The sequence below is a fragment of the Leucopleurus acutus genome (assembly GCF_964270905.1).
Source record: "Leucopleurus acutus genome assembly, chromosome: 1".
In the NCBI taxonomy this organism is placed as follows: domain Eukaryota; kingdom Metazoa; phylum Chordata; class Mammalia; order Artiodactyla; family Delphinidae; genus Leucopleurus; species Leucopleurus acutus.
The window spans coordinates 160,517,059-160,542,396 of NC_139142.1; the positions used below are offsets into that span (position 1 = coordinate 160,517,059).

At 47.1% G+C, this 25,338-nt stretch overlaps 1 protein-coding gene across 2 annotated transcripts in view; it reads right to left on the bottom strand.

Annotated features, from left to right (window-relative positions):
* The window catches only part of SLCO3A1 (solute carrier organic anion transporter family member 3A1), a gene marked incomplete at both ends in the record, with an annotated part of 317,248 nt that overhangs the window by 22,882 nt on the left and 269,028 nt on the right, over window positions 1-25,338 (bottom strand). For both annotated transcript variants that reach the window (XM_082839253.1, XM_082839252.1), the window contains 4 exons: window positions 1,212-1,387; window positions 14,620-14,758; window positions 15,897-16,095; window positions 21,120-21,284. In XM_082839253.1, the coding sequence (XP_082695379.1) occupies window positions 1,212-1,387; window positions 14,620-14,758; window positions 15,897-16,095; window positions 21,120-21,284 (679 nt within the window). The remainder of the gene's footprint in view (window positions 1-1,211; window positions 1,388-14,619; window positions 14,759-15,896; window positions 16,096-21,119; window positions 21,285-25,338) is intronic.

The window sequence follows — 25,338 nt, forward strand, 5'->3', positions numbered from 1 at the left end:
CTGCTTTTTGAAAGAAGTGATACGCTTCTCAAAGCCACCAGCAATATGTGATTATACCCGTTTTGCTACAGCCTTGCTTACAGCACTGGGTGTGCATTTTTTTAATTTATTTTTCAAATTTAATAAGTATAAAATGGTAATTTGCTATTGTACCCTTAATGCTTCTGCACGTGAAAAGTGCTTTACTAATGACTTTCTAACATAAGTACTTTGTGTAAATTCTTTTCCTCGTGAACTCATAACCAAGATCAGGAAGTGTGGTAGGCACAGTGAGAAAAAGAGACAGGCCAGATAGAGCAGCTGGTGATGTACATTTGTACAGGCCGCATCCAAGCATTTCATTCCTGCTTTTATCTCTGGCCCTTGGGATTGAATTGGTTTGTTTAGATAACTGCATCCTGGTGAGATGGATCTGTGTTTGCTGCCACTTCTTCTGGTTCAGATGGGTGCCAGAGCGTCGAGCATTCTGCTTCTAGGTTCCTCAAACAGTCTAGATAACTTCGTAATTGTGTAAGTTACTCAGAATATTACTCAGTAATTCACCTTTGAGGCGCCTCATCTGCCCCCAGGACAGGTCCTGAGAGATGGGGAAACAGAATTACGGCGGGGGGGGGGTGTCTCTCCAACCATCCACTTATACAAAAGCAGTCACTGCTTGCCTTCCATTAGCCACTCAGCCCTGCATCACACTTCGTCAATGAGCCCTCACATCTTCACGGCATTTGCACATAAGTGGTCTCGGCAGGACCCACACCACGGCAGGAGGCAGGCAGGACCCATGACATCACCTCTAGTTCCAGATTCAGAAACAAGTCTGAGGGAAAATGGGCCCAAGGTCATACAGCTAGTCAGTGCCCGGACAGGAGCCAGACACAGGGACGTGGCTAGTCCAATGCCATTTTCATTTTACTCCAACAATGTGGCTCTTTGCAAATATCAATAAGGGACCACGGTTCCTTTCCAAATCACCTGCAGCGTCTATTCTTGGGATGACATGAAAGTGTAGTGTTCTCTCTTGGGCCGTGCTTTCTACTTTTGGTGTGAGGTCTCTATCAAATGTAACCGATTCCTACCAGCCTAGGGAAGCTGGATTGTAAGACTCATATAGTCCCCGGAGTTCTGATTTCCAGGAGAACTGCAGACACACAGCAGGTGGGGAGGGGGAGACGGGAGGCTGGCTCTCGGGTCCGGGTTCCAGGGGCTAAGCTTACCTGATAAGGATAATGACTGAGGGAGTCTGAGCCATTGCCCCAATCATGCTGCAGACACACATCACACACAGGAAGGTGAGGAAGGCCTCTTGGCAGCCAGGACTGGGGCATTTTCCAGGGACCACAGTCGCATTCTCAGGCGGGACGGTCGTGAGGCACGCACAGCTGGTGAGATTCTGAAAGGGAAGCATTCAGCCCTTTTAACTGGGGGTATCTCCAGTTTCCCAATCCAAAGCCATCCAGCAGCTGGAACTGTCATAGCCTTATTATACATTCTGCAGCATTTCATTAATTAGGCCTGAATAAACGAGTTAGATTTTTTTAAAGAGGCTGCAAAGCACATGTAAATAAAGGAATATTTATGGGGAGGAGAGCTGATTTCCCTATCTCCTGTGTATTTCATATCTATGCTCAAGAATCCCTCAATAAGCCGAAATGCAAACAAACGTGTCCCCCCCACCAATACAATTAGAGAGGAAATTGTGCTTCCACAATGTGATAAAACATTGCCAAATTAACAATGTAATCACTTGCCAATTTGTCCTCTCTTTTATGCCGTTAAAATTACACTGAAGTATATTAAAAGAAGTAAATCAGGTAACCCGCATATGGTTGCTGGTTCAGGGCCCAAGGTGGCACTTGGAACAAAGGATGTGCACCGTCATGCGTGAAGTTGCTGAGCTCGTCGGGCTGTGAGAGGGGCCAGCTAATGGGAAAGTTCTCGAGTGGCTGAGAAAGCAAAGAGGGTGCAGAGATGCCAGAGAGTTTAGAGCGGATCGTGCGGAGAGAGCTGGAGCCCAGAGAGATACATTTATTAATATATGATCAGAGAGGAGAAAGACAAGCGGCTGCATTCCGTTTGATCTTCGGGGGGAGGATTCTTGCCCAGCCAGCCCTGCTCCCCAGCACGGTCCTGGCTCACGCTTGAGGAATTTCTGATGGCAAAGGGAAGAGCGGGGACTCGGAGAGGCAGAGCCGTGCCGAGCCAGCAGCCGAGCCAATTAAAGTTCGATAATAATAGTGCAGAGGCCTTTAATGGATACAAAGTGAAAACAATCATAAATGATTCATCGCTTTTCTTTCCAGGACTGCTCGGCTCTCAGGGCACATGCCGAGGTAAAGCCTAGTGAGAGTCGAACAAATCCCCTTTGGCTTTTACATTTATTCTCCTCAGTCCGTCTCCCCTCATCTTTGTTCCTCTCCTCTTCCTTCCCCAGAGGACATACACATTGGAGCTTTTCTTATGCCTTTAAGCTACATGGGATGCTTTCAGGGGCGTCCAAAGCCTGCTGCCTCCTCCATCCTGGGCGGCTGTGTCCTGCCGAGGAGCTTTAACCCATGCGAAGTCGGGGAGACCTTGGGTGGGGCTGGACCCTTCTTCCTAAGACATCTGGCACGGCAGGTGCTCTTGTGTAAATGGCCCCATCTCAGCACCCAGGGGTGTTTACTGTCGCGCCCTGAGAAGTGCTGAGGCCCTACCATAGCCTCTGTCCCTTTCCATACACCTCTGCCTGGAGACATACTAGCTCTTCTCCAAAACCCCGTGTTGATGTCTCCTCCAGCTGCAAGGCCCCTCCGCAAGTCGGCCCCCATGTGAGCTGGTGCTTCCCTCCGTGAGGGTACATACCACACCCCACAGCAGAGACCCTCACTGCCCTCCTGGAGGAGACCTTGCGCTCCTGGGATCAGAACGTGTATTACCTGTGATTTACTGAGCATCGTCTCACAGCACAGCGCTGAGACACAGCAGGGGGAACTCAGCAGACGGTTTTAGAATGCCTGCGTGAACAGACCTTCCTCCGCTTTCATTAGGAAGCAGGCCTTCTCCCCAAGTCTAACTGAAAATGCCTCTTCTCTGCCTTCCGGGGAGAGGAAACTGCTCCCCTCCCCCGACCCCGACTTCACAGCTAAACGTTTCTAGCTGTTCACACTCACCACCTCTGCGTCCTCACCTCCCACGCTCTCAACTCACTCAAGCCGACTTGGGTCCCCACCCGCAGTAATCGGATCAGCTAAGCTCGCCAGTGGCTTCCATAGCCTGACCCTGCCATCCACTTCTCTCCTCCTGGAGGCCTCCCTCCCCACCCCCAGCACGTGCCTGTGACCCACTTCCTCGACTTCCACAGCTTGCTCTCTGGTTTCCTTCCTTCCCTCTCTGGTCGCTCCTTTTGCATTTTCCTTGCTGGCATCTTCCCCCGACCCCACTTTAAAATGCTGGAGCTCCTCAGGGTTCTGGTCCAGGCTTTCTTCCCTTCTCGTGCTGCACTCTTCCCTAGATTGTTTTACATCTGCACGCTTTCCGATTACTCTCCTAAATTTAATCCCTAGCCCATATCCCTCCCAGACCCACTCGGGATGCCCCTTCCTAAGCCTCTGAGCCTGCTGAGATATCAACACCGACTCCGGGATGAGTGTCCTGCGTGGGATTCCGTGCCGGCATCTTGGCACTACTTTGCCATCCACAGCGGGAACTATTTCCCTAGGATTCCCTTCCCTGCATGGATGAAGCTGGACCAGAGGGAAACACAGACGAGATCTGGAAGTGAAGCAGAGGCCGTTACTCTCAGATGGTCAGACACGGGGACAGAGACACGCAGAGGTGCCCGGAAGGAGCTGGCTGGTCCTAGCATCCCTGTGTGCATCCGCCTTCTTTACTGACTACCCTGCCGACAACCGAGGGCCCATGGCCACCTCTACTGACCTGGACGCAGGCTCGCTGATGTGCTTCCCCAGACCCTTCCCGGAACGCCCCCTTCATCTCACTGAGCAGCCACCTGGGAGTTTCCCATATGCCTCGACTTGCCCACCTGAGCTGGTACTTCTGGGGATGTAGTGAGGGACTGTTCTCCAGTCCTTCATCTCACTTCTTCCAAATCTTAATTTGCCAACTCCTCCACATTCACGTTAGTTCTATTTCCTATACTAAACCCTTTATTTCCAAAAGACTTGTGGGTGCTGTTTTCCTGACCAAACCCTGACAGATACACATACCCCTGGCCCCAATCTCCTTTCCCTCCACATCTCTTGCCTTAGAAATGACACCCTGTTAACTCTATAGAGACCTGGTGGACCTCCCCCACCCCTTACTCCTACGTCAAATCCATCTTCCTTGTGACCATAATGCTGATAAGGACAGAAAACACTGTGGTTTTGATCCCTGACTTATCCCCAGCTCTAGAGTACGGTATTTATTGAATGAGTGAAAGAATGAATGAACCCTCAAGTCCTGTTCATTTTATCATATCCTAAACACCTCTCAAACCCTGCCCTAGTTCACACCACTCCCATCCTCTTCTTTTTTTTTTTTTTTTTTTTTTGCGGTACGCGGGTCTCTCACTGTTGTGGCCTCTCCCGTTGTGGAGCACAGGCTCCAGACACGCAGGCTCAGTGGCCATGGCTCACGGGCCCAGCCGCTCCGCGGCATGTGGGATCTTCCCGCACCGGGGCACGAACCCGTGTCCCCTGCATCGGCAGGCGGACTCTCAACCACTGCGCCACCAGGGAAGCCCACATCCTCCTCTCTTTGATCCCTGCTGTAGCCTGCGCGGAAAAAGAGATTTGGGACTGGGGTCCTTAGAAACACGTGGACTCGGAGAGTGCTCAGGTATAAACAGGGAACAGGCCCCTCGTGGATGCCTGTGGTCTTGTTTTGCCAAGTACCCCAGGAAATGAGTTCTGACTCACGTAGCCCCTTAGGAATGTGATGTCATCAGAACCCTTTGAATGAACTGTGTGACTGGTGAGCTCTGTTTAGTTTAATAAGTAATCTGTAATTGGAAGCTACACCCAGTCTTAGATTTCCGCCCTGTACCTAGGCTATGGCTCAAGTGTATTACATTTATCATAAGAGGAAACTGCCCGGCCCCCCTCTGCTCTGATAAGTTAAAAACTCCTTCTGAAATTCTCTGGATTAGGCCTGTGATCAAGGCCCTAATGGAATGGGTCAGAAATAAGATGCCTTTATCTCAGTGATTATACAGTCCTTCCGGTCCAGGTGAGGTGAACGTGTCCAGGAAGGCAACATCCTGTGAATGGCGTGAGCGAACAGCGGGGCTGAGCCACCCTGGGATTTGCAGCCAAGGCAAAGGGGACAGGTGAGAGCACAAAGCCAGGGGGTGGAATGGGACAAGAATGGACCCAGGGCAGCACAGGCTGATTGGACAGGAATAAGCACTTGTAGGGTATAGATGCCAGGAGAGGAGAAGCAGGAAACTAGTACAGGACCAGTGATCATACTGGCTTGCTGGTGCCGAGGAGAGAAGCTGGAAATGGATGGGTCCCTCTCAAATGCTCTAGGCAACTCTGTACTAATTTATTCAGATTTAATGTATTTGAGAGGAGCTGTGAAAAGAGGCTGGGGAGGAGGTAAGCCGAGTGACCTGAGTGGGGACTTGGATAGGTTTCCTTTTTAGTTAAATGAGTCCATCTGACAGAATGAACAGAAAGTGCTGGGTGGTCCCGAGGGCTGGGGCGCAGGCTGGGACATTCCTAGGACCCTTCCCGCAGAGAATCCAAGGAAAAGTGCTAAGCCTCAGTCCTATGGCAAGGGATGGGAAATGGCCTTTAGTCGGGCTCAGGTGATAGAAGAGACCACAGATCGCCCTGGCCATTGTGCTGAAGGACCTGTGGGGCTCTGGGCGTACAAGGCCAGGTTAGGGAGAAACTTCCACCCTGAGGTCCCAGTGTGTTGGGAATAATCATCCCAGGGTGCATAACTGGAAGAGAGGACTTTGCACCAATGAGGCTTCACACTACAATTCCAAGTGAGAAGGGAGAGCAGACAGCCTTTCAGCTGGTATGAACTTGGCATGTAAGTGGGAACAGAGACCTGCAAAAGCCCCAAGCAGTAGGGGCTTGGGAAAATATAGGGATATTCAAGGGATATCCCTTGGAAATATAGGGATAACCTGGGTGTGAGGGAAGGAGATGATAGAGGTTGGGATACTAATTCTCACCCTGTTTGTATACAACAGCCCCGTGGGTGGCGCCAGCCCAGAATGCAGATGGACCTGGACAACGGCCTGAATGGAGGGGTGCCCCCTAGTGCTGTCCTCAGCAGCCCCCAATATATTTAACTGTGAAGGAAGTGCACGAGGCTCCAGGAGATTAGTCTACTGCTCCTGACCTGGCAAATGTCCAGTTTTCCATCCCGTGGCAAAGGAACGTCTCCCCAGTTTGCCGTTCTCTGGGGAGGAATGTGGTCCCCACTGCCTCCAGGAGAGTTGGAGTCTCTGTCTGGTGCCAGGCGTGGGGTGGGAGGACCTAGCTTTACTGCCCTGAGAGATCATGTTGATAATCAGATGACCACGGTGCTCACGGAGGAACTGGCCTGACCACATTTGGAAGCAGTGGTGACCCGGCGGACACAGTGGGACTGGCTTGGAAATTCTACAAGAACTTATCTTACAGACAGACTTGCCCAGGCACAAAATGATGTCAGCATACAATTCAAGTCACAACACAGTCTGCAGGAGCTAAAGTTTTGCAGCCCTGAATGCCCATCAACAGGAATTGGTTAGATGCATTCCATTAGGTCCACACACGGAATATTATGTAGCAGTAAAAAAGGTATCAGAGTGCTCTTTATGTACTAATATGAAAAGAAAACTCCAAGATAAATTATTAACAACAAAAAAACCCCACAAGTAACAAGCTACAGTATAAAATAGACAACCAGCAAGGATCTACTGTATAGCACAGGGATCTATGTATATGTATAACTGAATCACTTTGCTGTATACTTTGCTGAAAATAACACATTATAAATCAACTGTACTTCAATTAAAAAAATAAATAAACAAGCTACAGAATAATACCTTTTGGTGCATTAAAACCCAGTAGTTACAAGAAACTAATAATAGTAATGACCTGTTGGGCAGAGTAGTGGGTTGAAAAGTGGGTGAACAGGAGACTGAGGTAGAAAGGAGTTTCCACTCCCTCCTTTTTGGTTTTTGAACCACACACATGTATCATCTATTTAAAAAAATTTAAAACTCCAGAAGAAGAAATCAACAAAAGAAGAGCAGAGTCACTAAAAATTGTACTCTTGTTCTACATTCAGCCATTAATTTAAATTGAGAAATGTTTCTATTCACATGCAATGATGGAATAAATAACTACGATAAAGCTGGAGAGCATAAAAATAGAAAAACGACTCTCTCAAATCTAGGTTTCATTTTCTCTTGATGAAGGAAATCATAAGCATGCTATTTTGACAGCTCATATTATAAGAACAAAATACTCCTCAGCAGTGTTTCAAAAGTATCTGGCAAATAAAGTTGTTTTTGTTTGTTTTTTTCCCCCCATAGTCAATACTGATGGATCAATTCTATTAATTGCACAAATAAAACTAATCTCTAGGTTGAAAAATGACTTTTCTAAGGGGACAGGCATGGGGGTGATGATGTTCTTTGTATTAAGAGCCTGTGAAAACTTGAAAGTTTCATCCTCAGCATCCTGGAATACTGTTTTTGGTTTTCTTTCTGAAATATGTTTGGTTACCAGGAAGAAATGACAATCTCTATTAAAGGTCGGGCCCTAGTGCTATAGTTCAGAAAGGGGGTTGGCCAGAGGGAGTGCTGACACATGCAGTGTCCTGTCCGGCTTCTGCCTGATGACCAAGATGGCAAAGAACTGAGATTGTACCACAACAGCTGGGACGTCTTCCTTCGAATGACAACATACTCGTATGTGTCCTAGACTTTTATGGGATCCCTTCATGATTCAGTGAAGTTCCTCAGACATTCTCCTGTCACTTATTACTGTCTTTTTGTAGCTTAGAATCTCTTCACCTCACTGGCCCAACCCTAGTTGGTTTTTCCAGGTGAAGACGTCGGAGCTCGTCATAAAGAGCATCACGGGCAACCCACGTGCCTCAAGGAAAAGGGGAGATTGAAACACTGCAAGAAGAAATGCGCTCTCTTGTTCCCTGGCAGGGTCACTAGCTGAAGGATAATGGCCAGGGAGAAAAACCCTGCGAGGAAACCAAGACCTCCATCCACCCTTCACCTCTGTAACCTGCATCCTGTCAGAGCCTTAATTATCTCCTGCCGAGGGGAAGGAAAGGGCCGTTCTTTGGGAAGCGTCGGGCTTACTCTCTGCTCCAGCCATCTCAGGTGGAAAGTGTGAGCAGAGCACAGAGGAGAAGGATGTGGCTGCAGCTCAGAATGAACACCGGGCCCTTCCCTTTACCTTCCTCCTTCCAGATTCCAAACCAAAGCCTTGCCCTTGTCATGAGGTTCAAGCCTCCCCACCACCCCATGCTCACACACATTCCAGGCTGGGATGTCCTTCCATCCTATCCACCGGGCAACTACCCACGCATTCTCCGTGGATGAAGCCTGGCCCTGCCCCTTGCTCTTTCTCCAGGAAATAACATCCACACCCTCTCCTTCCAGCCCCGCCCCACCCTGAACCAATTCCTACCCAAGCAGGCAGAAGGCTCCAGGTTCACCAATTTCTCTACATACCTGTTTCCTTCCCTTAGACTGTAACCACCCAACCTTTAATGCTGGATCTTATTTTTAATACCAATGTTTTTCCTTATTGAAAAAGGGATGCATGTTCATTTTAGGTTATTTAGAAATATACAGAAAAATGTACAGAAACATATAAAAATTAAGTTTTTAGTCCTAGCCAGAGATAATGTTCTGTAACAGGCTTATCCTTCCAATCTTTTCCCATGCAGAGATAGACAAATCTTTAGATTTTTCTTTACCTTTACTAAAAGGGATCATAATCTAGTTATTGTTCTATAATGTGCTCTTTTCACTTAATACCATATTATAAACATATAAGGCCTGGTTAGCTGCTGCTCTTGGGTGTTCCCTTGTAACGTAACTCTATTAATATATTACATCTTAACTTATCGTAAACATGATCCCCTTGCCTTATTCATCTCTATATTTCTAATGTCTAGCCCAGGGCCTGAGATATATTAGATGCCCTGGGAGGCAATGCCCTCATTGGGCTTGACTTCAGAATATTCCCAAGTCCCTCTGACAAGCCATCACCAGGATGAGGACAGACTTTTAAATCAGTTCTGGCAAATGGGGTCAGGCTATACAAGAGGATTTGCAAACTCCAGACCTCTGGGGACCATTAGGAAACAGATAAGAAAAATGGTCCGGTGTCTGGGGTGACCAGTGGTGGGGACCATGGCTAAGTGGAGATCAAATGTCTTGTCTAAAGCATCAGTCTCCTCTTAGCTCCAGCCAACTGCTGCCCCATCGGGGTGCAGGTGCCATGTTAATTCTCATCCACCTTTCTGGCCTTTCAGAGAGGCCAGAAATCTAGATTTGTACATGAAATACCCAGGCTGTTAAACCTTGGTTCAGCCACTGTAGTTACCCCTGCTGGCAGATATGGCATTTAACCGACCAGTTTGTTTCTTCTGCTGGAAGATGCCGACATGGCACCTCTAACCTCCAGCTTGGTTTCTACAGTGGGTGAACCCAATGATGGTGAGATGGAAAAGGAGACTGAAGGATGGATGCTCAGTGTCAGCTCAGATGCTGCCCTGTTTCTAGAAAATTTTAAGAACTCATTCCTTTGACTACAGCAGTGGTTCCCAACTGGGGGGTATTCTGTCCCCCCCTCAGGGACCTATGGAACTATCTGGAGGCATTGGTGGTTTCACAAATGGCAGAGGGTGCAGGGGGTAGTGCTGCTATTGGTATCCGGTGGGTAGAGCCCCAGGGATGCTGCTAAACATCCTCTAGTCCCACAGCAAAGGATGATGCAGCCCAAACTGTCAACAGTGCCCAGTGGTTCTCAACCTTGGTTACATATCAAAAACACTTGTGTGTGTGTGTGTGGGGGGGGGGGGGGTGTTTAAAACACTGATGGCAAGTAGAGCAATTAAGCCCGTGCACCACAACTACTGAGCCTGCACTCTAGAGCCCACGAGCCACAACTACTGAGCCCGTGTGCCACAACTACTGAAGCCCACGCGCCTAGAGCCCATGCTCCACAACAAGAGAAGCCACCACAATGAGAAGCCCACGTACCGCCACGAAGAGCAGCCCCCGCTCGCCGCAACTAGAGAAAGCCCGCACACAGCAATGAAGACCTAATGCAGCCAAAAAATCCATAAACAAATAAATTAAATCTTAAAAAAAAAAAACAACTGATGGCAGGGTCCCACTCCAGAAAGAGGGAATCAGAATCTCTGAGGATAGACCTCAGGCCTCATGTTTTAAAAGCTCCCAAGCAATTCTAATGTGCTGCCAGGACCGAGACCCATGATATTGAACGAGGAGCACCCTGCACAACATCCAAAATGGGGCTGCCCCCTCCCCTCCCCCCATAGCACCTACTCAGGGCTCTGCTCAAACAGGCGCTCGATAAATCCTTGTTGCCTGGATGGGGGAACAGGTTAGTTGTCTATCATTAGCCCCCTACGAACTGCTGTGCTGGACTTGTACTGATTTTCAACATTCCATTGGTGGCTGATAGAAGCTTTTTTTAAGTCCATTATTCAGTACATCAAAAGGATACAACTTCCAGCAGTCAATCAGCAGCTACCAACATGCTTTCTGTTAGAATAATTACTTCTGAGAGTGAAAGGTACAGAAACAATCCGGACAATATATTCATGCCAAAGGAAGCTTACAGAATTAGCTTGCTATCTTTTTCGTCACTCTTCCTGGTCATATGCAATGAGAAGAATTAGAAGTTGTATATTAAATGCAATTCTGGAAACTTCCATCACTATCACTCAAGGAGAAATGAGATCAGAAAATGAAAAACAAAACCCCAAAGCAGGGCAGGAAGGGCAGTCTAATATCAGGAAACCGCTAATGTGAACCAGATCTCCTAATAATCAGAATGATGTCCTCAGTGACTTATTCACATCTAATCAAGTTAGGGGAAATTTTCACAAGTCTGGGTGGGAGCTATCAAGTGGGGAGAGATGAGCATGCAAGAGGTGTTTAGGATTGAAATCTGCACCAGCCAACCAACCTGCCTGCCAGCTGTGGTATTACCGCCCCTGGCGCCCTGGGGCTTGCTGAGCTTGGCATAGAACCTCCAGCCGGGTGTGCAGAAAGCCTAGGGCCTTTATCCAGAGCCATGGCTAATACTGGGAATGCAGTGGCCCACAGCGGAACCCCATCCCTGGATACTGGAGCCTAGCGATGGACTGGTGATGGAGACGCAGGCGAACATGGACCATTCAGTCCAGTGGAGGGGGCCACAGTAAGAGCCTTGCTGGGAGGGCAGGTGCTGAGGCCTCTGCAGGAGGGGTGCCAGTGCAGCCCTGGAAGCAGTGAGGACGCGGGAGGAGGCGTCTCAGCTGCGCATAAGGAGGTGTTAGGGATGTGAAGGGCTTAGGGGAAGACCAGCCCTGATGAAAGAAACAGCATGGACAAAGGTCTGGAGGTAAGAGAGAACTGGGTGTGCTGGGGACAACCCAAGAAGTCTGACACAGCTAGTGGCTCCTCAGAAGGTGGGCAGAGCGGGGGAGGTTGAGGCTGGAAAGGCAGCAGGGCCAGATCGTGAAAGCACAATGTCCCGACTGTGGGGGGCACGCACGGAGAACTTCTTTCTGGTGGAAAAAAGGGAGGGATCCTAAAGAGGGAAGTCACAGGGTCAGAGGAAGACACTGGGATTGGCGTCAGACAGACCCTGCGTTCCCGCGCCAACGCCACCATGTTCTGTGTGACCTTGGGCAAGGGACTAATCTGTAATCGAGGAATAAGTAGAACACCTCCTTGCCAAGGTTGTTACGAGAGTGAGTGAGATACTGCGATGGCCAAAAAGTTCATTCGGTTTTAAGTAAAGACATTTTTCATTTTCACCAAAAACTTTAATGTAGTCACGATCCGAATGAACTTTTCGGCCAACCCAATATATGCGGGGCTGGGGGTATAGGTGAAAGAATGGTTGACACTGGGAAAGGACTCCAGTGGATGCAGAAGGAATAAATACAAAAAAGGGAAAGAGGGAAGAGAGATGAAGAAGACTGTAGTCTGCGGAAGAGTTTTTCGGGGGAGCTTGGAGACAAGAAAGGAAGAGGTAGAGGAGGAGAGAGTAAGCATACCAGGAATCGAATCCACTGTTTTGGCATTTTCTCAAAATACTGATATTCCTCTGACTCTGGGCCAAGCTGCCACGGGCCATGAGGAACACGTGGAAGGCCCCGTCACCTGGCCCGCACCGGCTCTCGGAAAAACTTGCTGCTGTTGCAAGTTTTATGGTTGTGGTTGTTTTTAGGGCTTGACCATTACAAAGGCCCCTTTCCAGGATACACGTGGCTCTGTGGCCCCAAAGCCCTCATCCACCCATTGGAAGGCAGGGCCTCCAGAGATCTGCCTCCACGGGGTGGAGTGTTATTCCCACCCCAGCCCTGGGGTTTTCTCAATCTCTTAAGAAAGAGATTGTAATTGTGGAGGGATATCACCTCTCTGCTTTGCCTACACCCCAGCAGACAACATGAGGCCTCCGGTACTGTGAAGAAAAGGCAGGTGTCTGGGGAATAAACCATATGTCCAGAGGGAAGCGGAGAAGCTTGCCCTCTGATGATAATTGCATTCCATAGCTTGCTGTTTCAGCAGCTAGAAGCAAACCCGGGCCTGATTAGGCTCTTATTCAATAAGACTCTAGTCCATGCAAGATCAGGAGACATGGATTTTTCTAGACTATTTTTTGGTCAGAAAATGCTCTGGAATAGACTGCTTTGGTCTCAGGACACTAGCCTATACTGAGTCAATGTCATTCTTATAACAGCACAGTAACCAAAACTGATTTATAATATAACTTTTTGGACATTAAAATGTTAATGAAATTGCTGTCATGAAAAAGAATAGCTTGAATTTTTATTTTAACCATTCTCAAGGTCCCATCTCTTTTTAAAAATTCATTTCCTCTCACTTGAAGAAACTGCTTTATCATCTAATTTAAAACATCAGTTCCCCTCCCCCCAAGGTGATTTACTTTCTCTATAGAAAAATGGTAGTAACCGGCCAAGAATCTAAATGTTAAATGCAAGGAAAAATGAGACCTTTGGAAATGAAAATAAATGATCAATTTTTCTTCCTTCGGAGAAATCACTACTCCCAAAAGATACGGGATGTGGAAAGGAGAGGAAACAAATGATTTCAACTCTAAGTTCCTTGAAAGCAGCCACTCAGCCTTCTTATCTTTCTTTCCATCTATACACTTCTGGACATTTCTGGAGCACTTGTGGATGCCAGCTCTCACTTAGGAAACTCACAGGTCAGGGCAAATGAAAAACAGATCACTGCAGTGAAACAAGAGAAATGCCTCCAGGAGAGAAAGGTAGTAAGATTGCAGGGTCAAGAACCCCAAAGATAAAGGAGGGCAGGGATGGTATCACAGAGCAGGGGGCATTTGAGTAGGGTATTGACAGGTGAGTAGGAGTTGTCCAATTGGAGGGAGAAGCAGGAAAAAACACATGTTGTGTGGGGGAAAGCTGAATACCACCAACTGAAAGGAAGCACAGCTGAAGAGCATGGCGGAGGAAAGACACATGCTGAAGACACACACAAACCCAATTCAGTGCCTAGATCTTATCTTCTAGCTGACAGTAGCATTAGAAAGGGTCCTATACAGTAGTATTACAGAAATCATTCTGGCTTCAGTGTAGAAGACAGACCAGCAGGGGGTGATCCTGAGTTGTGAGGCCAGGGAGGCGACTACTATGCTGGTCCAAGCAAGAGATGAGGAAGACCTGCACCAGGGCAGTGGTGGTGTGGATGCAGAAGAAGGGCAGGTGCAAGAGACGCCTGCAAGGTGGGATCAGCAGGACTGGGTGAGCAGTCCCTTAGCCTCAAGTTTTCATGCAGAGAATGTGGAAAGCTGCAGGCTGACAGCAAATTGTGTAATTCATGCTGAGAAGGAAAGAGCCAAAAAAAAATGATAGTGGGAGGATGGAAAAAGGTGGGAGGCATCTAGCTAAGAGGAAAAGGGCAAAGGAAACTGAGCAGAGAACAGGTTGGATTAGTGCCACATAACCTCAGGTTTGGAAGAGGCCTTCCCTGATAAGTGGCTTTCTAGCCTTTCTTTACATACTTCTGTTGATGGGGAGCTCATTACCTGTAGAGTCATCCCATTCCATTGATACCTTTTGTGAGTTCTTTGAACCACAATTTTTTCCTCTGGCTCCACAGAGCTACCTTTGAATTTTTGCTTTCAGTTGCTCGAAGACACTTTTTGGAAACCTATTTGATTTAGCAAGAAGCAGCTGGATGGCCTGGCAGGCCTCCCATCCTGCCGATGGAGAATCCTCCACTAGAGCAGGGCAGAGGCTGAGATAAATTCACAGTGCAGGAACACAAAGTTGAGGACACGTGTGGTTGCCCACTCTTGCCCTTGCCCTTGGGTTTTAAGCTACTTTAGCTGTCTGAGTCCCCTGCCCCATCCCACCCCATCAGAAAATCACCAATACCGTGCTGTTGCAGCCAGCAAAGCAGGCAGACAGGTAGGTGATGCCATCTGCTCCACACACTGGAGTGAAGGAATCCGTTTGGCATTCACAGTTTTTATTGCAGGACGAGTAGGGGTCCAGGGCCGAGCCAGGTGATGAGCTGGAGAAGACAGGAAACGTGGAACCCATCAGAGAAAGGTCAACTTCTGTTGGATTCCCCCAGTGACAGCCCTCTGCCCTCTGTGGTCATGGTCGCCAATGTGGTCATGGTTCAGGGAAGGAGGGCCATCAGTGCTTGGACTGTGCATGGATATACAGAAGCTGCCTCTGCCCGTGTGCTCCCATTCTGCCTGTTTGACCTTGCAGGGTGGCAGATAAGCCCGGCCCTACTTCTCCTGACTTAACTTCAGGAGAAGGCCTGGTGGCCTGCTCAGAGGAGGAGACTGGTGTGGAGAGGAAATGGTACCCTGCACCCAACCACGCTGCAGCCCTGATGCTCCAAACTGGATTCCCAAGGCAGCTGCAGAGTCTCACGTAGAAAGGGGGATAGCTATTGGCGCTGGATATGTAAGGACTCTCTGTAATTCCCTCTAAGGGCACGTCTGATCGGACTTTAGTTCAAAGTCTTGGGATAATAACTAGGAAGTAAGTTGTCCTATAAGAGCTAACTTCTTTCCATTCTTCTCTCCTTTTTTCCCCTCCATCTCTCCCTCCCACCCTTATCAATACCTACTATGGCTCATACCCTGTAATTACTATGTGAGTCTAATGATAGCTTCTGATGGTTTAAGGAACTGTTGGGACTTCCCTGGTGATTCAGTGGTTAAGACTCCGTGCTTCCATTGCAGGGGGTGTAGGTTTGATCCCTAGTCAGGGAACTAAGATCCCTCATGCCATGCATGCGGTCAAAAAAAAAAAAAAAAAGGAATTGTTGAAGTCTCTTATTTTAAGCTGAATTTGTGAATTTGAAAATAAAACTTATTTTTAATTTTCTATCTTCACGTCATTCCTAAAATCAAATGACAAAAATTGGCATTTGAGTCCTCTGGGGAGTGAATGTCTGACTGTCTCCCCAGTGCTCCCTTGGCCGCCCTGGGAGAGAGCCTTTAAGTGGAAGTCAGCCTTCTCTGCCCAGAAGGTTCACACAGATTGTTCAACCCTGGGAGGAAGATGCAGAGGCATCATCGACTTCGCAGCTCATGGTCACTAGGGACAAAACTGGCTCCATTAACCTACGCAGGAGAGAGGGTCCTGGCATCCTGGGCAGGCAGGGGTGGCGAGACCTTTCTGGGACTTACGTGTTTCCATAGGGAACAGTAACCCCAGCCACAGGGCCCGTGTCACAGCCCAGGAAGAGGAAGGAGACGTAACAAGCGGTGGACACCAGGTTGACGAGCATGGCCATCCGAATGGCCCCGAGGGCAGACAGGCTGAGTTTCTTCACCAGGAGACCGCCCAGGAAGATGCCCAGACAGGCACATGGGATCGCAGTCATCCCTGGAGGAGAGCAGAGGGACAGGGACCATTAGCCAGGGAAGAGGGGCCAATCAATGCAGACACTGGGTGCCAGGCCCGAGGCTGAGCCCTGCATGGACAGGATTCCCTGTGACACCGCTGTGGTGCCACTTGCTCCACTGTGCCCCGAAGCGTCTGTTAGTGGCCTCATTTCTACCCTCAAGGAGCTCACGAAAATTGGGGAAGACAGACACATGAAAACTCAATGATTAGGAGTCTAAGTCATACACCTTGCGTGCTAAGCGGGGAACCCTCGTGGGAAACGCACCCAGCTGGTGTGGGAACAACCGAGACAAGTCAGACCAGCTGGGAACACGCACGCGCATTTGAGAAAAGTATCAGGGAGCAGTGATGTACCCTTTGTGCGTTTTCCAGGTGGTGCGGGAAAGGGGATCAAATTGGGGATTTTCTCCCACTCTTCAGGCAAGGAAGGGTCTGGAGGCTGTTTAAACAAAGGTCCCAGAACTCACCAGCCTGTGGAGACAGTGTTTTAACCAGCCCCGTGACCTCTCAGGAAGCAGCATCAATCAAATTAATATGTTTCGTAGCTCCTGGTGAGTAATTGGCATATATTTTTTTCCCCTTTCTTATAAACAGAGCTATCTGCAAGGCAGCAGGACCATAAACCTGTTATTTCTGATTCTCAGAGACTCAGGGCATCTTAGGAGGACCAAAGGATCCTAGGGTTCCAATCTCCTGTTTGGTTTTGTTCTGTTCTGATTCACTTCATCTAAACTCGGCTTTAAATTACTGTGTGTCATTTATCTACCGTGTAGATTGTGCATGGCTAATTTTCCAGTTTAGGCTGCCTCTTCCTTGCCAATCAACAGACCTCTAGGTCAACTGACTACATCAATCAGCTGGTATGTGCTAAAGGAATGCAAATTAATTTTAATATTCTGGTGAGAAAAACAATCAGGGAGGCTGAGCTCTGCAAAGGAAATAGCACAAGTTACACTTCTTGAAAAACATAGTATCTCTGTATTATTTGATGCTCTTGGAGGAGCTGTGCTTGGTTCTCTCTCGTCCTGGCATAGATGATCCTCAGAACCTCGCCCCTATTTGCCTGTCTAAACCCCATGCCACTCCGCTCCCCCAACTATGCCCAATCCTCCTCCCCTCTCTCCCTGGAATAGGCCAAATCCGTTCAAGCCCCCAGTCTCTGCACTCGCTGTTTCCTGTTCTAGGACATTCTTACCCTCTATCGTTACTTGGCTGGGCCCTATGGAGGGCCTTCCCTGACCACCCCATCTAGAGTGGTCCTGCAGCCCATTTGGGATTTCCTACTGTTTCTTGCCCTGTTTTATTGTTGGCATGGCTCTCCCCAGTATCTGAAGCTGCCTCAGGTATTTCTCGTTTCTTGTTCTCTCTCCCCCTCCTGAAATGCAGCTTCCCTGAGGACAAGAACCATTCCATCCTGTTCAGTCCCGGCTCCCTGTGCCTAGCACGGTGCCCAGCACAGAGTGGGCGCCTGGGGGTTATTTTCAAGATGAACGGAACAGCGAGCAGATGGGATCTGTGTGAGTGAATACTGATGGCCAGAGCCCACGCCCAGAGAGCAGGTTGCATTTTGTTCCATTTTCCATCAGAGGCAGCAGGGAGCGGCCCCTGGTGAGGATGGTAACTATGGCAATAAGAAGCTTTCAGCACCTTTTCTCCAAGCCATCATCAGCCTTCCCGCTCCCTCCCTGACGTGTGTGCAGCCTTAGCTTGCGGGCAGCTATCAGAACTTCCCCCCAACTCCATCCTCATTAGCTTCACCTATGCAGATTGAGTCCTTTTTATCTTCACGCATAGATCAATGCCATCAGCTCTTAATCATCTGTGTTGCTCTTTTCTGAACTCTGCCCCATCTGCTGATGACTTCGTGGGTGGCCCAGAGACAGCGCTGATGGCCCAGGATGACTGCAGGGGTCCATCCCCTAGGTTTGCGGGGGGCTACTGATGAAGCATTTTTGGACACGAGCCTTGCCTTACGCTTCTGCTGTCCCCTAAAGGCGCCCTGCCATCCCCTCCTGCAGCCAGCCTTCCAGAGTCCACGCTAACAGACTGATGCTATGGGTAGGGCACAGGGAGAGGGCACGTGTCCTGCCTGCCTGGGCTGCCAGCCGGATGGACGGACCGACAGATGGGCTACCAGGCTGCTTCTCCACATGGCGGGAGAGGGTCTCCCTGTGCAAGTGCTCTAACAGACAGAGTCCCTGGGACAGAAACAGGTGTAGGAAGGTGAGATTGTTTTTGACCTTCTGCCCTGAAGACTACTGATTTGTTTGTTGATGGAAAACTTTGGAAATCTGTCCTGAAATAGAACAGAGCCCCAACTCTGAAGCAAATGTAATCAAAATGTAAGGAGCTGCTGCAAAGAAATCAGGAAGTGAGAGATAAACTCTTTGGGTGCTGGAGGGCAAAACCTGAGAGACTGTAGGTGTAATGAAGAAGTTATAACTTTAATTATAGAGAGACACATTTTACCCTATCTCTGTCAGACAGGTACTAAAGGGCTGACTGCATCTTGCTAATACCTCTTGGAAGAAATACTTATAAAATAGCGGACGGTAGAGAGTTATTAGTAAAAAAGAAAAACAACAAGGCTTGTGCTGCCCTAGCAGCTCCCAGGGAGAGGTGCTGGGATCTGGCCACATCATTGCTGGTAGGGTTTTAATTTTTTTTAACTTGATACCTTACGTCCTGTGAAGTGCATAAGCTTAAGGGAACACTGATGAATTTTTGCCCCTTTATACACCCCTGTATTAAAACATTTCCAGCAGCCCCAGGGGCTCCCTGGTGCCCCCATTCCCTCCACCCTCAAGGGTAACTATCATTCTGGCCTCTATCACTTTAATTAACTTTTCTTCTTTTTAACTCATAAATACGTACTCTTTTGTGTCTGACGTCTTTCAGCTCTGTCAGATCCATCCACATTGAGGCATGTATCCAAGCTCTTGCTTTCTCATGCTGTATGACAGTTCACTGTATGAATATTCTATCATTTATTTACCCATTCTAGTATCGATAGATATTTGGGTTGTTTCCAGTTTGGGGCTGTTATGTATAAAGTTGTTTTGGATACTGTACCTACGCATATATAAATGAGTGGACCTAAACACTCACTTCTGTTGGATTTATGCCCAGAAGTGGAATGCTTGGATCCCAGCGTAAGCATATGCTTTTAGCTTTCATGGGTACTGCCAAACAGTTTTCCAAAGCGCTTGTACCATTGTGCACTCCCACCAGCAGTGTATGAGAGTTCCAGTGGCTCCACGTCCTTGCCAACACTTGGTACTATCAGTCTGGCAGACATGGACTAGTATTTCATCGTGGTGTTCGTATGTGTTTTCCGGATGACTCATGAGGGGGTCAGCACCTTTACATGGGTTTATTGGCCATTTTGTGAAGGAAATGCTAAGGAGAAGATCAGAAAATATCACCTCGCCCATTTCTCTCAGGACATGATCTACTTCTACTTAACAGAGAAGATAATTCCACGGGGCTGGAGCCCTCTCGACTGCCAGGCCGGACTTGTCACATTCTCAGGGGCCATCTTTGTGTCTCTCTCCTTCTCTGCACTTTCAGAACAGATGAGCTCTTCTGTCAAAGGCTGTCCACTATACTCCCTCTCTTTTCTGCACATCGCCTCTGCTGGTTCTTTCCCCTCTGCTTAGACACCTGCTCAAGTCCTTCCTGTCACAATAGCAACTGTCTCTTAGCAACAGCACCGTCACTACTCCAATCCCTTGACTGCAATACACACTGCCCACCATGTCTTCTCTCCGTCCCTCCACCACTAAGCTCTGGAAAGTGTCCTGCAGTCACTGGCTATTCCTTCCCTCTTGTGGGCTGCTCCCCTGCTGCTGTTTCATGGACACAGCCCTGACACAGGCTGAAAGACGTCCTGGCTGTTGAAGGGACCAGAGACATGTGAGGCCGCATCACGCGTGGGCACTCATGCTGCTGACAGCTTCCTTCTTGGTATCATCTCTTCCTTGACTCCCGTGATCCACGGATTTCTCTCAGGAGTTGCTTCTTGAACTTCTCTATGGCCTCCTGTATTTCCTATGGGCAGTGTTTCACCCCCTCTATTCTAATTCTACACATTTTCCTTCTGCAAATTCCACTCCTGTGTCCTCAACTACCATGCACAAACGGATGCAACCCACATCCTCTTCTTCAGCCCTCAACCATGCACAGGACACCATGTAGATATACCACGGCCATCTCACACTCAGCAACTTCAACTCTGAACTCACAACCTTCCCTACAGATCTGATTCTTTTCTGCTATTTCCAGGTTTCACAAATGGTACCACCCTTTGTCTGAGCCAGAAACCTGGAAGTCATTCTTGACCCTTCATTCTCCTTCCTCCGCCATGAGACCACTTTCCCTACTGCGTATAAGGAATGCTCCTTCTCATGAGGGCAAACGGGTTTTCTTTAGCATGTCAGCTCCAAAGGACTGGGAGCAGATTCCTGTAGTCTACTGCTGAGAAGACTGGTAAGATCACGCTTGAGCTTGGGGAGAAGGAGTGTCATGATCCATTAATTACATCTGCCATGGGCACAGGGATAGAGGGGAGCATATGGCTTCCAACCTCTGTATTTGCTGACCGTGGGTTTTATGCTGCCAAGAATATCCTTGCTTTTTTATGTTCTTGACCAGAGCCTGCTAAACTTTCAAGATCCATCTTGATTCCCCTCTTCCTTCCTCACATCTTCTCCCCAGTTCTCCAGTTCACACTGATTTATAGACTTCCTGGCCTGTCACAATGCTTCCTATGCACACTTTACATTTTAACTCTTTATTATCATGTACTTTTAGCAATTGTCTCAGGCAAGTAAATCTTACTCCAAGAAAATCCTTTGAAATTCTTCTGCACACTGACCACATGTATATGCTTCTGCAGGGGCAGCACAGTCTGGGCTGTTGGGCGGGTCTCAGCCAATTCTTATAGTATTACAAGCAGTGACGGCCCCTCTCCACCCTCCTGGGAGGCTGAGAAACAGACTCACCGAGCAGCTGGTTGGCAGAAGAGGTGGTGAGGTTAAATTGCTGCTCCAGATACTTCCCCAAGAAGGCAGCGAAGCCAGCCACCACTGCAATCTCCATGCAGGCGGCCAGGATGATGCAGGTAAACACAGGGTTTGAGAGCAGGTGCTTTGTGACCTTCGGGATCACTGCAGGGAGAGAAGCAGAGGACCAAGGTCACACACTGCACGCCCAGGCCTTCTGCCCCCAAGGCCCCAATTTGACCCATCTCAGTAAACAGCATCAGGAATCACCTGGTTGCTCAGGCCAAAGCCTATAACCTGTTAAGTCAGCCATAATTGTGAAAACTCTGGCTTCAAACTATACGCTGATGTCTTGTCAACTAAACTGACAACTACTAAAGCAGGAGAAACTACACCATGACTTTTCTTTTTTTTTTACAGCACACTTGAAACACTATTTTATAAGTCATCACAAGTTATTTCCATCCAAAAAAAAGAGGAGTTTGGGGTTTGTTTCTCAAAAGGGAAAATATAACTTAATCGTATTATAAGTATAAATGTATTAATTATATTACTACATCTAAGTATATATTATCAATATACCTGTGATGAATATTTATAATGGTGTGTGTTAAGAAAATATATTTAATCTTTTTTTCAGCAACTTGTTTTTTTTTATTTTATATTGGAATATAGTTGATCAACAATGTTGTGTTAGTTTCAGGTGTACAGCAAATTGATTCATGTATACATATACATGTATCTATTCTTTTAAGAAAATATATTTCATCTTAACAGTTTCAAGAAAGAAATGATAGTGTATGTATATGCATACACACATACACACGCACACACAATACATATATAATCCAGCCTCCGCCCACCCACCCCCCTTCCTTCTCACAACCACATTCGCCTGGCTTCCATGAGCTTTCACTTGGGGAAGACTAGGGTCTTGGTTTTCACTCTTGATCCAATATAATCCTCCCCTATGCAGTAGTCAATGGGATCAGCTCAAATCAGCTTCCTACTCAAACTCCACAATGGCCAAAATCCACACTTGGTACGATGGCCCACAGTCTGCCCCTTGGCTATCCGATCACTTCTGATCGCTCTCCATCCTCCCTCTGCTCCAGCCCCACCGGCACCTGGTCCTCCCCACCCAGCTCTTTGCACCAGGGCTCTTCCCTCCATTAAATGCTCTGAACCCAGATCTTTGCTCCATCTCTTCCTTATTCCTCAGGTGGTCTTTCCTCAACACCCAAGGCAACCTAGAAGCTGCTGCCCACCCAGCCCTGATGCTCAGGGCTCAGATGGGAGTTGATGGTGGGCAAAAGCGCTTCGTGGCTTGTGTACCGCTTTAATTACCAATGGAGCCAAAGCAGGTTTTGTTGAGGTGATGCATTTCAATCTTATTTTATTATACTCTGTTTTTCCTAAAGTAGGTGGTTTCATAAACCACTCAGATTTCCTTTTAATTTGGTGCTTTTACAAATGAGAGATTTGGGTTTCTTAAAATCCTTTGAATGTAATCACATTATTTGGCTCTTTCCAGCCATTAGAATCCTTTGTACAGGGTCTTTGACCAGATCTCCTCAGCTATGGAGTGATGACATATCCTGGCAGTAGGCAAGGGGTCTGGGGGTATCAGGACAACCCCATCATTTCAATACTTATGCCATTATTTTGATGTGCACTTAGTAAAAAAAAAAAAAAGCTAACTAAAATAAAACTGATACATCAAATGCATGGTTTCATGGCTACCATAGCTTAAGATGATGCTAGGTTAAATAAAACAAGTAGATTTAAAGTTATTTAAAGAGAAAGTTATGTAAATGACGGTACAGGTGGTAAGGAAATAGGCAAAAATGTGTAAAAGTGGTGTACCAGTGATAAGTTAGGGGACCTCTGTTCTGCTGTACTCATAATAATGTGGAACATTTGGCATGTGATGTACTTGTTTCCTTCCACCTGTGTAAATAGAAAAAGATAAAACAGAGTCCCAGATGTAGCAAGTACTATTCCAAGTCTAGGAAAAACCAATCAGTGCCCATGGTCATACAAAATAAACAGGTGAGCAATGTCTAACACTGCATTCCAAGGTAATGAATTAGCCAGCTGTCCTAAAGAAGAGAGCTAATTACACAGGCTCAATCTCATTTCCTAGGAGATGAAACCTCTAAATGGCCCAACTAATTAGAATAAAATAATAATAGGAGATACATAAGTTTTTAATAACGTTAACAGACAAGCTCAATAAATCAAAATAACAGAACAATGGGTCAGGAACTGGCAGATACACACAACATAAAATGTATCACTTCTGGGAAAGATACCAAGTTTCAAAAATGAAAATCTCTATATAGGACAGGGACTTAAGGATCCTTTGACGTACTAAAAGGAACTTAGCTATGGGAATGGACTGAGCCAGATGATTGGAGGCTCAGAATCACTGTGGGCTGAGCAATCTGATTCTGCATCCCAACCGAGAAACAACCAGACAATAACCAGAGCTGGTGGCCTCAGCGGTTCCATGGTGGTTTCTCGTTAAACTACTAAAAGCTTAGGAAGGTAACTCTTGGATTAAATAAATGCGTGTGCACACATGCACAAAATAAAACAAAAACTTTAAAAATGGTAGGAATAAGAATAAAGATGGTGAGAAAACAACTTTAAATCCATGGTATTTATATATTTATACCTGCTTTATTGCAAGGGACTGGCCTTTATGCATGTGTTCTGTTCATTTTTTACAGGGTTTCGAGCATTTATAATAATCTGACTTTTTTTAGAAATGTCATCTCAAATATTTGTCTAGAAGAGGTTACACTTAAAATCTATGCTTAGGGGCTTCCCTGCTGGCGCAGGGGTTAAGAATCCGCCTGCCAATGCAGGGGACATGGGTTCAAGCCCTGGTCCAGGAAGATCCCACATGCTGCGGAGCAACTAAGCCCATGTGCTACAACTACTGAAGCCCGCACGCCTAGAGCCCGTGCTCCGCAACAAGAGAAGCCACCGTGATGAGAAGCCTGCATACCGCAACAAGGAGTAGCCCCTGCTTGCCACAGCTAGAGAAAGCCCGCGCACCGGAACGAAGACCCAATGCAGCCAAAAATAAAATAAATAAAATAAGTAATAAATTTAAAAATAAATAAATACAATCTATGTTTAAATGTTGGAAAATTTTCCTTTGTTAAATTCACATTATTAAGTATTGTAAAAATATTTAGAGGAATGTTGACTGTGTAATGTTCAAAAATGTGTACTGCTTGACAAATATAGAAGATGACTACATTGGGCATAAACAGAAGGTAATGAAGTAAGTATTTGTCTTCATAAACAAAAACCCCTTGGATGTTAAGACTCCATCGTCATAAATCACCGCTAATGAGTGAAGGCTGATTTGCTATAGTGTTTGGCACATTGTGATGGTGTAATGTACCTGTGACAAGGGGCTGGTTGATTATGTCACAAAACACCAAGCTTCACAGAGAGTGGTATGGATTACGTGGGCAACCACAGCACTTCCTTGTAATAAATGAATTTGAGAGCCCCCAGCTATTCATGTTTTGGCGGGTAATAACACTGTTGCTCCATCGTTGTAGTCTTTTGGCATTAAGATATCTAAACTTTGGAAACACTGTTGACAAACAGTCAGCACGTTGGGCACATTCTAGGAAAACCATCCTGTACCATACTTTTATTGTAGGCTTCATTTACTTTGTTACAGTGCAGACTCTTTAGATCTGGGGACTTCAGTAGGAGAAAGCACCACAGCCACACTTGCTTGCAAATAAAACTGCTGCTGAGCTGACACCGCCAGCATCCTCCAATTAGGAACTATGTTCTCTGGCTCAGAAATGATGCCAATGAGGAGTTGAGTTTGATCACATTAACTGTTTGGGCCTCGGTACCTCCTTGTCCTTGATCATGGCCATCGTGGTTTATTTGGGGATGACGAGGGCACTTGTCAACAAAGGCAACTCCAGCTGATGGAACATTTTCATACTTCAGCAAGCATTTTAATTATTCCAGAGATAAGTCCATTTCAGTTGGAAGGATTCCTTGTCAAGATAGGAGCCTGCCTGCTTTTGTTTGAATATCTAATGACTAATTTTGCCTTGGATTAGATGTGAAAATCATTAGGTTTGAGAATTATCTGACTGAAGGCCCAGGGAAGACTCAGTGGGCCTCATCTGCATGAAGAGCATTCTTTTTTCCGCCTATACCCAGCCGATTC